Source organism: Chiloscyllium plagiosum, unplaced genomic scaffold, assembly GCF_037043375.1.
Source record: "Chiloscyllium plagiosum isolate Xiang-an unplaced genomic scaffold, Cpla_swu_hap1 HiC_scaffold_9, whole genome shotgun sequence".
Taxonomy (NCBI): Eukaryota; Metazoa; Chordata; class Chondrichthyes; order Orectolobiformes; family Hemiscylliidae; genus Chiloscyllium; species Chiloscyllium plagiosum.
The window spans coordinates 115,181,707-115,194,332 of NW_028270147.1; the positions used below are offsets into that span (position 1 = coordinate 115,181,707).

Sequence of the window (12,626 nt, forward strand, 5' to 3'; positions counted from 1 at the left end):
GACCACCCTTTGAGTGAAGAAATGTTTCCTCATCTCAGTCCTAAATGGTCGACCCTGTATCCCCCTGAGACTGGGTCCCCTTTTTTGAGACTCCCCAGCCAGGGGAAACCTCCTCCCTGCCCAGCCCTGTTAGAATTTTATATGTTTCAATCAGATTCCCTCTCATCCTTCTGAACTTGAGTGAGTCCAGGCCCAGTCAAATTGGAGAGTGAGAGGGGAATTGAGGAGAAATGTTTTCACCCAGAGAGTGGTGAGAGTCTGGAACTCACTGCCTGAAAGGCTGGTTGAGTCACAAACTCTCATGACATTGGAGCAGTGTTTAGATATTCCCTTGTGTTGCTGTAACCTCCAGGGTAATGGGCCAAGAGCTGGAGGATGGGATTAGTGTCATCAGGTCGCTGTTTAACAGCACAGATACAATGGGCCAAATGGCCTCATTCAGTGCTGTTCACATCAATGATTCTTTGAGACAGAGAGAAAGAGAGCGAGAGAGAGAAGAGGAAGTGTGAGGGGCTGACGTGGCTCTCTCTGCCTGATGCCATTTACATACTGAGGAACACCCAGTCAGACTCTCACAGGCTGCAGCTTTATAAAGCAGAGCCCAGTGAAGGGAGAGTTTATCAGGAACCAGGCACAGGGACAGGAGCACACACCATGATTTCACACATCCAGCTGATCTGGCCCCTTGCATTCTGTGTCGCAGGTACAAGTCTCTCTCCTTCCACCTTGAATCTTTAGCTGCTCTCCATTTCTCTTCAATTCCACTGACTTGTGATTGAAGGGAAAATGCTGAAACCAGAGGAATGCTCAGTGTCTCCAACAATCTCTCATTTGACAGGCTCTTTCTGTGACAGTTCTGACTTCACTGTGTTTCTCTCTGACCCCTCAGGTATCAGTGGGGACATCACAATGACCCAGTCTCCCCCGGTGCTGTCAGTGGGACTGGGCCACACTGCAACCATCACCTGTACGGCCAGTCAATCTGTTAGCAACTATGTTAACTGGTACCAGCAGCGAGAAGGTCAGAAACCCTCTCTCCTGATCTATCAAGCAACAAATCGATTCACAGGAGTCTCCAATCGATTCACGGGCAGTGGATCAGGGACCAGTTTCACCCTAAAAATCAGCAACGTTCAGAATGAGGATGTCGCTGACTATTACTGTATGCAGTATAACAGCTACCCCTACACAGTGTTACAGAGCCATACAAAAACCTCAATAGGCACAGTCCCACTGCCTGTACTGACACATCCAATTATATATAAATGTAAATGAACAAACTAACCCATGCTGGATTGTCACTGTCCACTACACACTCCAGTCTCTGTGGTGTCCACCATTTACTGAAGGCCTCACGTTTCCCTCTTACACTCCATCGCCACACGTGAAGAACAGCTGCAAAACTTAACGTTGAAAAATACATTTGACAAACCGCCCGAGCCCAGCTGGACACAACCCAGAGAGACAGAGACAGAAAGACACATGAATGAGGGAGAGAGAAAGAGAGTGAGAGGGAGAGTGTGAGAGTGAGTGAGAAAGGGAAGCAAAGAGCAGAGATTTTTGTACAGCCTCTGCACTGGGAGCTCTCACTGTGGCTTACGTTCGGGAAAGGAACCAAGCTCCGACTGAGTAAGTAAACCTCAATCCTCCGTTATTAACCCTGTCAATACTGAAACACACTTTCTAAAACACAAATGCTGAATTGTTGAAGGTATTAGTGAGAAGCTGCAGTGAATGAAATAGTTGATTAAGGAGCACTGTGTCTAACAGGGTGTCCAGCTGTATTTCTTTCGTTCCATTGTCCCTTTAAGCAGCAAGATATAAGTCAATTAGTTTTACTCACCGTGTGGAGGAGCTCTGTCCATTCCTGCAGCATGGAGTGAAATCAGTGAGTAGCCTCCTGCCAGTCTCAGTGTGTCAGACACGGGCAGAGTTTGATGTGAGCTCTGGCTCCCTGTCCCAGTCTCTGATCTCACTGACCTCAGCAGCAGCAGCAGCAGCAGCAGCAGCAGCACAGTGAGACACCGAGCTCCCACCTCCCCCAGCTTTAACTCTGCTCAATCACACAATCACAGAGTTGTTACAGTGCACACGGAGGCCGTTCCGCCCATCCTGTCTGGACCGGCTCTCCGAATGGGCAATTCACTGAGTGTCATTCTCCTGCCTTCTCCCTGTCACCCTGCACATTGTTCCTTTTCGAATAACAGTCTCATTCCCTTTGGAATGTTTCAATTGAAGCTGCCTCCACCACACTCTCAGACAGTGCATTCCACACCTTAACTACTCGCTGGCTGAGAATGTTTTTCCTCATCTCACTTTTGATTCTCTCACTAATTACTTTAAATCTGTGCCCTCTCCTCAATACTTTCATGAGTGGGAACATTTTTTCCCTATTTCCTCTGGCCAGACACCTCCTGATTTTGAATTCCTCAAAAAAATGTCCTCTCAGCCTTCACTTCTCCAAGGAAGACAGTCCAAACTTCTCCAAAGTTTGTTCATAACTGACATTCCTCATCCCTGAACCTTCTATGGGAATTTTTTTACCCCATCTCCAAAATATTCACATCCTTCATGAATTATTCCCCTTATCTATTCCCGTAGTCCCATTTGCTTGCATTTCGCTAATTTCCCCCATACCGTTCCTGTCCATGTACCTGTTCAAATGTCTTTTAAATGTTGTTATCATACTCACCCCTACGACTTCCTCTGGCAGCTCATTCAATACACACACCACCCTCTATGTTAACGAGATGCACCTCAGGTCCCTTTTGAATCTTTCCCCTCTTGCTTTAAACCTCTGCTGTTTAGTTTTGGACTCCCTTACTCTGGGGAATAAACCTGAGCTAGTCATCTTATCTATGCCCATTATGATTTTATTAACCTCTAAAATGTCACCCAGCAGTCTCTGACCTTCCAAGGGAAATAGCCCAGGCCTAACCAGCCTCTCCTTATAACTCAAACCCTCCAGTCTCGGTGACATCCTTGTCATCCTTTTTACACCCTTTCCAATTTAATGACATCCTTCCAATAGCAGGGTGACTGGGAATGGGCCTGATCAATACCTTGGAGAATCGTAACTACTCCCACACTGTAATGCTCTGACCGATAGAAGCAATTGTACCAATTGCTTTCTTCACCACCCTGTCTCCATGTGACACCAGTTTCAATCCTCTATGTGCCTCCACCCCTTGGTCTCCCTGTTTGACAACACTCCCCATGGCCCCACAATTAACTGTGTTAGCCCTGGCCTGGTTTTTGTACCAAAAGGCAACACCTCGCTATTATCTCAATGTGTAATGTAAATGTACTCTCAAATAGCCTTCTTCTCTGTCCATGAAACCACCAATGTTAGTGTCATCTGCAAACTCACAAACCATGCCTCCTATATTCTCATTCAATTTGTTTCTATAAATGATGAACAATGATGAACCCAGAACCAATCCTTTTGCCACATCGCTGGTCACAGGTTTCCAGTCTGAACAACCATTATCTACCACCACTCTCTGTCTCCAACCATTAAGCCAACTTTGTATCAGTTAGCTTGCCCTCCCTGGATCCAACTTGATCTAACTTACTAACCAATTGACCATGCAGCACCTTGTCAAAGGTCTTGTTAAGTCCATGTAGATAATGTCTACCCTCTGCCCTCAGCTATCTTCTTGGTCATGTCTTCAAAAACTCAATCAAATTTGTGAGACATGTTTTCCCACTGACAAAGCTTTGTGGATTATTCTTCATCAATCCTTGTCTTTCCAAATGCATTTAGATCCTTTCTGTCAAAATCCCCTCCAACAACTTACCACTATCAGACTCACCGGTCTATAATTCCCAGGGTATTCCTTGCAGACCTTCCTAAATATCAGCACAAAATTAGCCATGCTCCAGTCTTCCAGCACATCACCTGTGGCTGTTGATGATACAAACATCTCACCAAGGGGTGTCAAAGTCTCTTCCCAAGCTTCCCACAAAGTACTGGGATGGAGCTGATCAGCTCCTAGGGATTTATCTACCTTTATGAGTTTAAAGAACAGATTACTGCAGCTCTTCTCCTGTAATATGGACTCTTCTCAAGACATCAACATTTATTTCCCGAATTTCCTTCACTTCGATGTCCTTCTCAACCATAAATACTGCAGCAAAATATTAGATTGGTAACTCATTCATATTCTGTTTTAAAATAAAATATGAAAATTCTAAGAGTGAGACATTTGGAGGTGATCCATGGGATATGATCCATGGTCATGACTTTACTCTGGATTGTCCTTTGTCCTTTTCCACTGTCTCCCTAAACCTTGTGATCCAATTATCACTCTTCCCTAAATGTCCTCTTACTGACACTCGATCTACTTGGGCCTCCTCATTCCCAAGATCCAGGTCTGGCAGAGCTTCCTTTCTGATTGGAATGGGAACACACGACTGGAGAAAATTCACCCGAGCACACTCTCACAACTCTGGCCCCTCTCTGTCCTTCACACTGCTCCGATTTCATTCTATATTCTGATAATTAAAGTTACCCAAAAGTATGCTGTGAATTTCGTGCAGATTTCTCCCTCTACATCCTTCCCTCTAGTTGGTGACCGACAGACTGCACTGAACAACCTGATTGCACCTTTTTTGTTCCTTATCTCAAACCAAATCCATTCTGCCCTTGACCCCTCTGGGACATCCTCTTTCTCCAATTCTGCACTGATCTTAACCAATCCCTTTTCCTATCTTTGTTGAACACCTTGTATCCAGGAATATTTAACACCCAGTCCTGTCCTCATTTGAGCCTCATCTGTAAGAGCAACAACACCAGATTTCCACTTGGTAATATGCGTCTGTAACTCCCCAATCTTACTCCCCATACTCCACGCAGGCCCATACATGCACACAGTCAGTTGGATTTAGAAATTATTACTCTCTCCCTCACTGTGACCTGGCCAAATAAGTTACTCTTCCTTACTTTAGAGTATCCATCTCTTGCATTATTCTGTTTTCCTTGGTGTTCCTCCCTGATATTTCCTCCTGGTTCCCACAGCCCCCCCTTCCATGTTCATTTAAACCCTCTCCAACAGCACCAGCAAATCACCCCACAAGGAGCTCAGTTCCTGCTCTGTTCAGGAGCAACCCATCTGGTCTATAGAGGTCACATCTCCCACAAAGTCATTCCCAATGTCCCAAGAATCTCAAACGCTCCCTCCTGGATCACCTTTCCAGCCTCAGATACACCCTGCCTTATCCTTTTGTTCCTATCCTCACTTGCATTGGTCACTGGGAGTAGTCCAGAGATTCAGAATTTTGAGCTCCTGTTGCTAATTGCCTCCAGAGCTCCCTAAAATCTGACTGCAGGACCACATCCCTTTTCTCCCTCTGTCACTGGGACCACGACTGCTGACTGTTCCCCCTCTCCCCTCAGGGTGGGAGACTTCACACCATCCTGGAATCCCATCTGCAGCTGCAGAAACACCTATCGATTGCACTCACTCTTGAATCTCCTCTCACTATCGCTCTTCCAGTCTTCCTTGTGCCTCCCTGTACAGCTGAGTCACCGTGGTGCCATGGACTTGACTCTGGCTGCACTCCCCAGATGAACCATCATTCTCATCAGGATTCCAAACTGAATCCTGGTTGGACAGTGGGATGCACTCAGGGGATTCCTGTACGAGCTGCCTGATCCTTTTGGACTGTCTGCTGCTCCCCTATTCCCTCTCTCCCTGCATACTCTGAAGCTGCAGGGTGACCACATCTAGAAACGTGCTTTCCACGGCGCTCTCAGCCTCACGGACGCTCCGCACTGACACCGAAACCCAGAGCTCCAACTGCTGTCACTGACCACACTTCCTGAACTCATGGTATTCCAGGAGATGGGAAGCATCCTGAAGTTCCCACATGGAACAGGGTGCACACTCTCACCACTCCCTGGTTATCCCTTGATGAAGTTCTGATGACAAACAGCTCCAGCTGGGCTCAAATCCAGGCCTTTCTGTGTTCCAGGGTTTGGCAGAGTCTGTTCAAAAGACAATATGATAACAGAGCAGAATTAGGCCATTCGCCCCATCATGTCTGCTGTGCCGTTTGGTCATGGCTGATGTGTTTCTCACGACCATTCTCCTGCCTTCTTCCCATTATGTTTGATCGCCTTCCCAATCAGGAACCTATCAATGTCCGTCAGAAACACACATTGCCTTCACCTCCACAGCATGAGTTCCACAGATTAACCATCTTCTGGCAGAAGAAATTCCTCCTCATCTCAGTCCTAATGGATTATCCCTAAAGTCTGTGGCTGTGCCCTCTGGTCCATGTTTCTCTGACTGGTGGAAACATCTCACCCCCGCCCACTCTATCCAGGCCTCTCAGTATTCTGTAAGTTTCAATGTGATCTCCGCATGTCCTTAAGAACTCTATCAAGTACACATCCACAGTCCTCAATCTCTCCTCGACAGACCAGGCTGTCACCCCCAGGGTCATTCTCATAAACCTCCTCTGGATCTCCCCCAATGCAAGCACATCCCTCCTTAGATACATGTCCCAAAACTGTTCACAATATTCCAAATGCAGTCTGGCCAGAGTCTCATACAGCCTCAGCAGTACACACCTGCTCTTGTATTCTAACTCAGTTGAAATGAATGCTAACATTGCATTTGTCTTCCTAATTGCCAACTGAACCTACATATTAACCTTAAGTGAAATCAGAAAGAGGACTCCTAAGTCCCTTTATGTTTCAGAATTCCAAATTTCCCCATTTTGAAAACAGTTTGAGTCTCTACTCTTCCAACCCAAGGGCATAACCTCATACTTTCCCACTTTGTATTCCATCTGTCACTTCTTTGCCCATTCTCTGAGCCTTTCCAGTCCTTCTGCAGCCTCCCTGCTTCCTCAACTCTCCCTGTCCCTCCCCTCATCTTTGTGTCATCAGCAAATTTAGCAACAATGCCCTCAGTTCCTTTTCCCAGATCGTTAATATATAATTAATTGTTACATGAATAGCTGAGGTCCCAATACTGCCCCCTGCTGAACTGCATGAGGCACCAGCTGCCATCCTGCAAAAGACCCATTTATTTCCACTCTCTATCCTTGTCAGTACTGGGCCCCAAACCCCATGGGCTCTTATGTTATTTAGCAGCCTCCTGTGTGGCAACTTGTCAAAGGCCTTCTGGAAACCCAAACAGATCATGTCCATTGGCTCTCCTTTGTCTAACTTGCTCATTGATATTATTGCATATAATTCCCAGCTTCTCCCTCTCGAACTGCAGGGTGAATTGTATCACATTATGGTCACTGCCTCCTCAGGGTTCATTCACCTTCAGCTCCCCAATCAGGGCTGTCTCATTACACATCACCGAATCCGGAATTACCTGTTTCCTAGTGGCTCTACCACAAGCTTTTCCAAAAAAAGTATCTCTCAGACATTCCATGAATTCCTTTCCGTGAGATCCATTCCCAACCTGACTTTCCCAGTCCACCTGCATATTGCAGTCCCCATGATTATTGTAATAATCCCTTTCTTACATGCGTTTTCTATCTCCTGATTTATTTTCTGCCCCACATCCCGACTACTGAGAGGAGACTTGTACATAATTCCCATCAAGCCCTTTGCTATTTTGTGGGTCCTTAAGTTGACTCACACAGATTCTATGCTTTCCAACTCCATATTTCCTCTTGCTGTCGATGTAATTTCAGTTCTTCCTGACAGGGTAAACCTGCTCCTCCCACACACACACCCACCACCCTCACACCTCTACCCATCATTAGAAACATAGAAACATAGAAAATGGCTGCAGGAATAGGCCACTCAGCCCTTTGAGTCTGCACCACCGTTCAATATGATCAATGCTGATTACGCGATCCATTTTCCCATTCCCACTCCACCCCCATATCCCTTGATTCCGCAGGTTCACAACATCGGAATAACTTAACCCTTAATCTTCGACTGTGACCCCAAGTTTTGGATTTTCGTAATATCAAGAACATTCTTCCAGCATCAAGCCTGTCAAATCCCATCAGGATTTTATATGTTTCTGTGAGATTCCTCTCATTCTTCTAAATCCCAGTGATTACAAGCCCAGTCGATCCAGTCTTTCCTCATATGTCAGTCCTGCCGTCCCGGGAATCAGTCTGGAGAACCTTCGCTGGACTCCCTCAATAGCAAGAATGTCCTTCCTCAGACTAGGAGACCAAACCTGCACACAATACTCAAGCTGAGGCCTTAATTCTGCAAGACATCCTTACTCCAATACACAAATCCTCTCACTGTGAAGGCCAGCATGTCATTAGCTTTCCTCACTGCCTGCTGCACCTGCATGCCCCCTTTCAGTTACTGTTCCACCATGACACCCAACTCACATTGCACCTCACCTTTTCCTAAACTTTCATCATTCACTAATAATCTGACTTACTGTTTTACCACCAAAGTGGATAATCTCACATTTACCCACATTATATTGCATTTGCCAAGTATTTTTCCACTCAGCCAGCCTGTCCAAGTCACTCTGCAGCCTCTTAGCATCCTCCTCACAGCACACATTGCCACCCAGCTGAGTGTCATCTGCAAATTTGGAGGGATTGCATTCAATTCCTTTGTCCATATCATTTATGTATATTGTGAACAGCTGGGGTCCCAGCACTGAACCCTGTGGTACCCCACTCATCACTGCCTGCCACTCTGAAAGGGACCCATTTATTCCAACTCTCTGCTTTCTATCTGCCGACGAGTTCTCTCTCCATGTCAATACATTACCTCCAATACCATGAGGTTTAGTTTTGCTCACTAATCTCTTGTAAGGGATCTTGTCAAAAGCCTTTTGAAAGTACAGAACACAACATCCACTGGGTCCTGAGGGAGGGTCACTCAATCTGAAATGTTAACTTCGATTGCTGTCCACAGATGCTGCCAGACCTGCTGAACTTTTTCATCAATTTTTGTTGTCCACTGATGCAGCCTTGTCCATTCTCCACTGATCACATCCTCAAAACCTTCCAGAAGATGTGTCAGGCCTGATTTCCCTTTAGTAAATCCATGCTGACTTGGACCGATCCTGTCACTGCTTTCCAAATGCTCGGTTATTGTATCTTTAGTAACTGACTCCAGCGTTTTCCTCATGTATAATTCCTCATTTTCACTCTCCCTCCTTTTATTAAAAAGTGGGGTTACATTGGATACTGTCCAGTCCATTGGAACTCTGTCAGAGTCAACAGAATGTTGGAAAATGATCAACAATGTGTCCACTATTTCTACACCCACTTTCTTAAATACTCTGATGACTTGCTGGCCCCTGGGGACTTACAAGTTTTTATACCATCAATCTCCCCAAAACCATTTCCTGACTAACAAGGATTACCTTCAGTTCCTTCTTCACACTTGATCCTCTATCCCCCTGCATTTCCTTTCAATAGGATGTGCATCCTTGGATATTTAGTTCCCAGCCCTGATCCCCTTGCAGCCACGTCCCTGAGCCACAGGCTCATTTACCTTGTTTCATATACTTAATGCATCGAAGTACAACACCCTCAGTCATGCACTGACTGCCTCCTTCTCATAGTTATCTCCTTTAGAAATCACAGAATCCCTACAGTGTGGAAGCAGGCCATTCAGCCCAGACTGACCCTCCAAAAAGCATCCCACCCACCCTACAATTCCCATGGATAATCCTCCTAACCAAAATATTTTGTGACAATGGGAGGAAACCCAAGTAGACACAGGGAGAATGTGTCAATCCCACACAGACAGTCAGTTGGAATTGAGTCTGTGTCTCTGAAGCTGTGAGACAGTAGTGCTAACCACTGATCCACCATTCCACCCTGCGGTGCCTCAAGTTCGATTCCTGATCCTTTCCATACCCTCAATCCTATTACTTGGTCTGGATACTTTAATAACTTCTCCTGAGCTCCTACCTTCTTTAGTTAGTTTAAACTCCTCACAAACTTGATTTCCCTTGTTTTATGTGGTACCACTTCGTCGACATTATTCCGAATGGTTCATGTGTTAAGAGACAAAACCTTTAAGCTTGTTCTATATTGTTCTTCCCTGCACTTCTAAGTTTCCTCAGTACAATATGACATTCTCAATACTCTGTCCCTTTCCTTTTATTTTCTAGTAACAATCAATTCCATCACTACCCAGTATTCCTCACTTCTCCTTTAACTTTCATTTCCTCATTTTCCATCCAACTGTTCGAGTTACTTTCTCTTTGAATCATATTCAGGCTGATACTTATTCCTGAACAAACATCATTCAAAAATGTTCCTTGGTTCATTGTTGCTTGTGGGATTTTGTGTACAATCTGGCTTCCACATTTCCTACATTACAACAGTGACCCCATTTCAAACAAGTCCCACACGGTCTGCAAATGTCTTTAGGACAGCATGGATCTTTCTTTTCATTGGATGAACTGGGAGTCTTTCAGGTGTGAAAGATGCTGTTCCCATAGTGCACAGTTCTCCTCCTGAACTACAGTTACTGCTATATATGTCCCTCTCTTTTGTGAAAACAGACCAGAAGTTTTCATGAGGAACCATTGCTCCATCTTCCACCACTGCACACAAGTTCCCTTCCTGCTCTCGAATGGGCCTCACACATTCCTTCATTCTCTTGTTCTTTCTGTGATTATAAAACATCACTGGGATTTCCCTGACTTCATTTGGACACATTTCATCCTGTCAGCTCTTTGCTTTCCTCAGGTCCTGGTAAATTTCACCCTTGCATTTTGTCTTTCAGCCCACTTTTACCCAATCCCTGCCCAGTTTAGTAAAATGGTTTTGTTCCCAAATGAAAACTTTCACATTTGCTCCATTGTTCTCCAGTTCCATCCCGACTCTCAATCTCACTGAGTTCTGATCACTGTCACTGAAGTGCTCCCCCATTGAGAGCCCTTCCAGCTGCCCACATTCATTCCCTAAAGAATGATCCAAAACTGCCCCTTCTCTTTCACCATCACCCTCTCAAGGGCAATTCGGGATGGGCAATAAATGCTCGTCCTGTCAGTGACAGTCACATCCCAAGAGCAATTTTAAAAGGCCCTGTCCTTTTATGGGGTCTGTTAGGTATTGAATACAAATGTTCAAATGGATTGTTTTGCCAGTGAATGTTCAGAGTTGAAATCCCTTTGAATGGCAGGGATTAAAATTATTTCTGTTGTCTTTCAGGCCGTGAGAACTCTCAGCCCAAGCTGACCCTGTTGCCCCCCTCCCCAGAGCAGGTCAATGCCAAGGGCACAGCCACCCTGGTGTGCCTTGCCAATCACTTCTATCCCGATGAGCTGGAGGTGCAGTGGAAGAAGGACGGTGCAGTCATTTCGGACGGGGTTCAGACCAGCAACTACCTGCGAGCTTCGGACAGCACCTACAGTGTCAGCAGCCTGCTGACCCTCTCTGGGTCTGACTGGGAGTCCAACGCTCGCTTCTCCTGTGCCCTCACCCACTTGACCCTCCCCTCTCCCCTCAGCAAGAGCATCAGGAGATCAGAATGTGTGTAGAGTGTTTGAGACAGTCCACAGAGGAGACACAACTTTAAATAGAACAGGGCTGAGCTGGCAGGACAAAGGTCATGGTCAGCACTGAATTTCAACTCTCTTCCTTCTTGGGATTGGCTCGGTGACATTTCTGAGGTTCAAGGGTTAAGGCAGGTCATTGGGATCATCAAAAGGAAGCTTTACTCTGTATGAAACCCCGTGCTGACCCTGTCCTGGGAGTGTTTTATGGGAACAGTGATGACTTGTGATGCCAAGTAAAACCTCTCGAAGACGCTGAAAACTGTCAGCTGTACAAAACAATGTGAACCTCTGAAATCTCTGCTTCAGTAAACCAGATCTCCTTCCTGCTCAGCCGCCAGTTCGAATTTAAGCTTCTGTCACTACTTAAAGGGACAGGATTCTTATGTCATTGAGAAAATCTCCACAAGTGTTTTCCTCAAGCTCCATTGTGGCTGTGAATTTGTGCAGCTTCCTCTGTCTGGGCTGTTAATTGCAGTCTTTTTTCTGTCAATGTTAATCTGGAAAAAGGAATAAAGATCAAGAAGATTCAGTCTCTGTCTCGTGTGTGCTTTGGAAATGGCCAGAGCTACTGGGAACCCTGCATTGATGAATATGATCAGCAGCATCTTGTTACTCAGAATAACAATTTCACAGGTTTTGGAAAATAAATATTCCTTAAATTAGACTTGGGCTTTCTTTACTCTTAAAGTGCAATGGAATGGGCCTGTGTGTCCCTGGAGTCAGATTGAGAATGTTAAATCTGGGGAGTCTGGGAGTCACCGCTGGGGAGGGCAGTCAATGATAAACTGGTTCCACCTTCTGCTGTCATATTCTGTAACCCCTGGGCCATCTCAGTGAGAGACATCCAGGGCTCAGGGTGGATTCCAGAGCAGATCATTGACCTGACTGTTGTGTTCCTTAGTCCACATGTGACTCCAATAATCTCACTCGAGGGCTTTAGTATCAGTGGGAATCAGTGGGGCTGAAATCTTATCCAAACAGACCCTCACAGAGCGGGGAGGCTGCTGGTGGCTCAGAAACCCCTTGGATTCAGTCCCAGATTCCACCGTGGCTCTTTCATTCAAACACAGCATTAACACACTGACACCACATTCAGAGGGCAATCCTGAGATGGGGCAAGTTTGGTTCTTGATTGTGGGGAAATGGGGGCTGGGT

At 45.8% G+C, this 12,626-nt stretch overlaps 1 gene segment (V, D, J or C); it reads left to right on the forward strand.

Moving 5' to 3' along the window:
• The first annotated feature begins 591 nt into the window (after positions 1–591).
• LOC148149267 (Ig kappa chain V region Mem5-like) lies at positions 592–12,050 on the forward strand. The segment is given in 4 exon segments: positions 592–703; positions 890–1,185; positions 1,596–1,629; positions 11,125–12,050. Coding segments are annotated over 4 exon segments (708 nt in total).
• Positions 12,051–12,626: the final 576 nt, after the last annotated feature.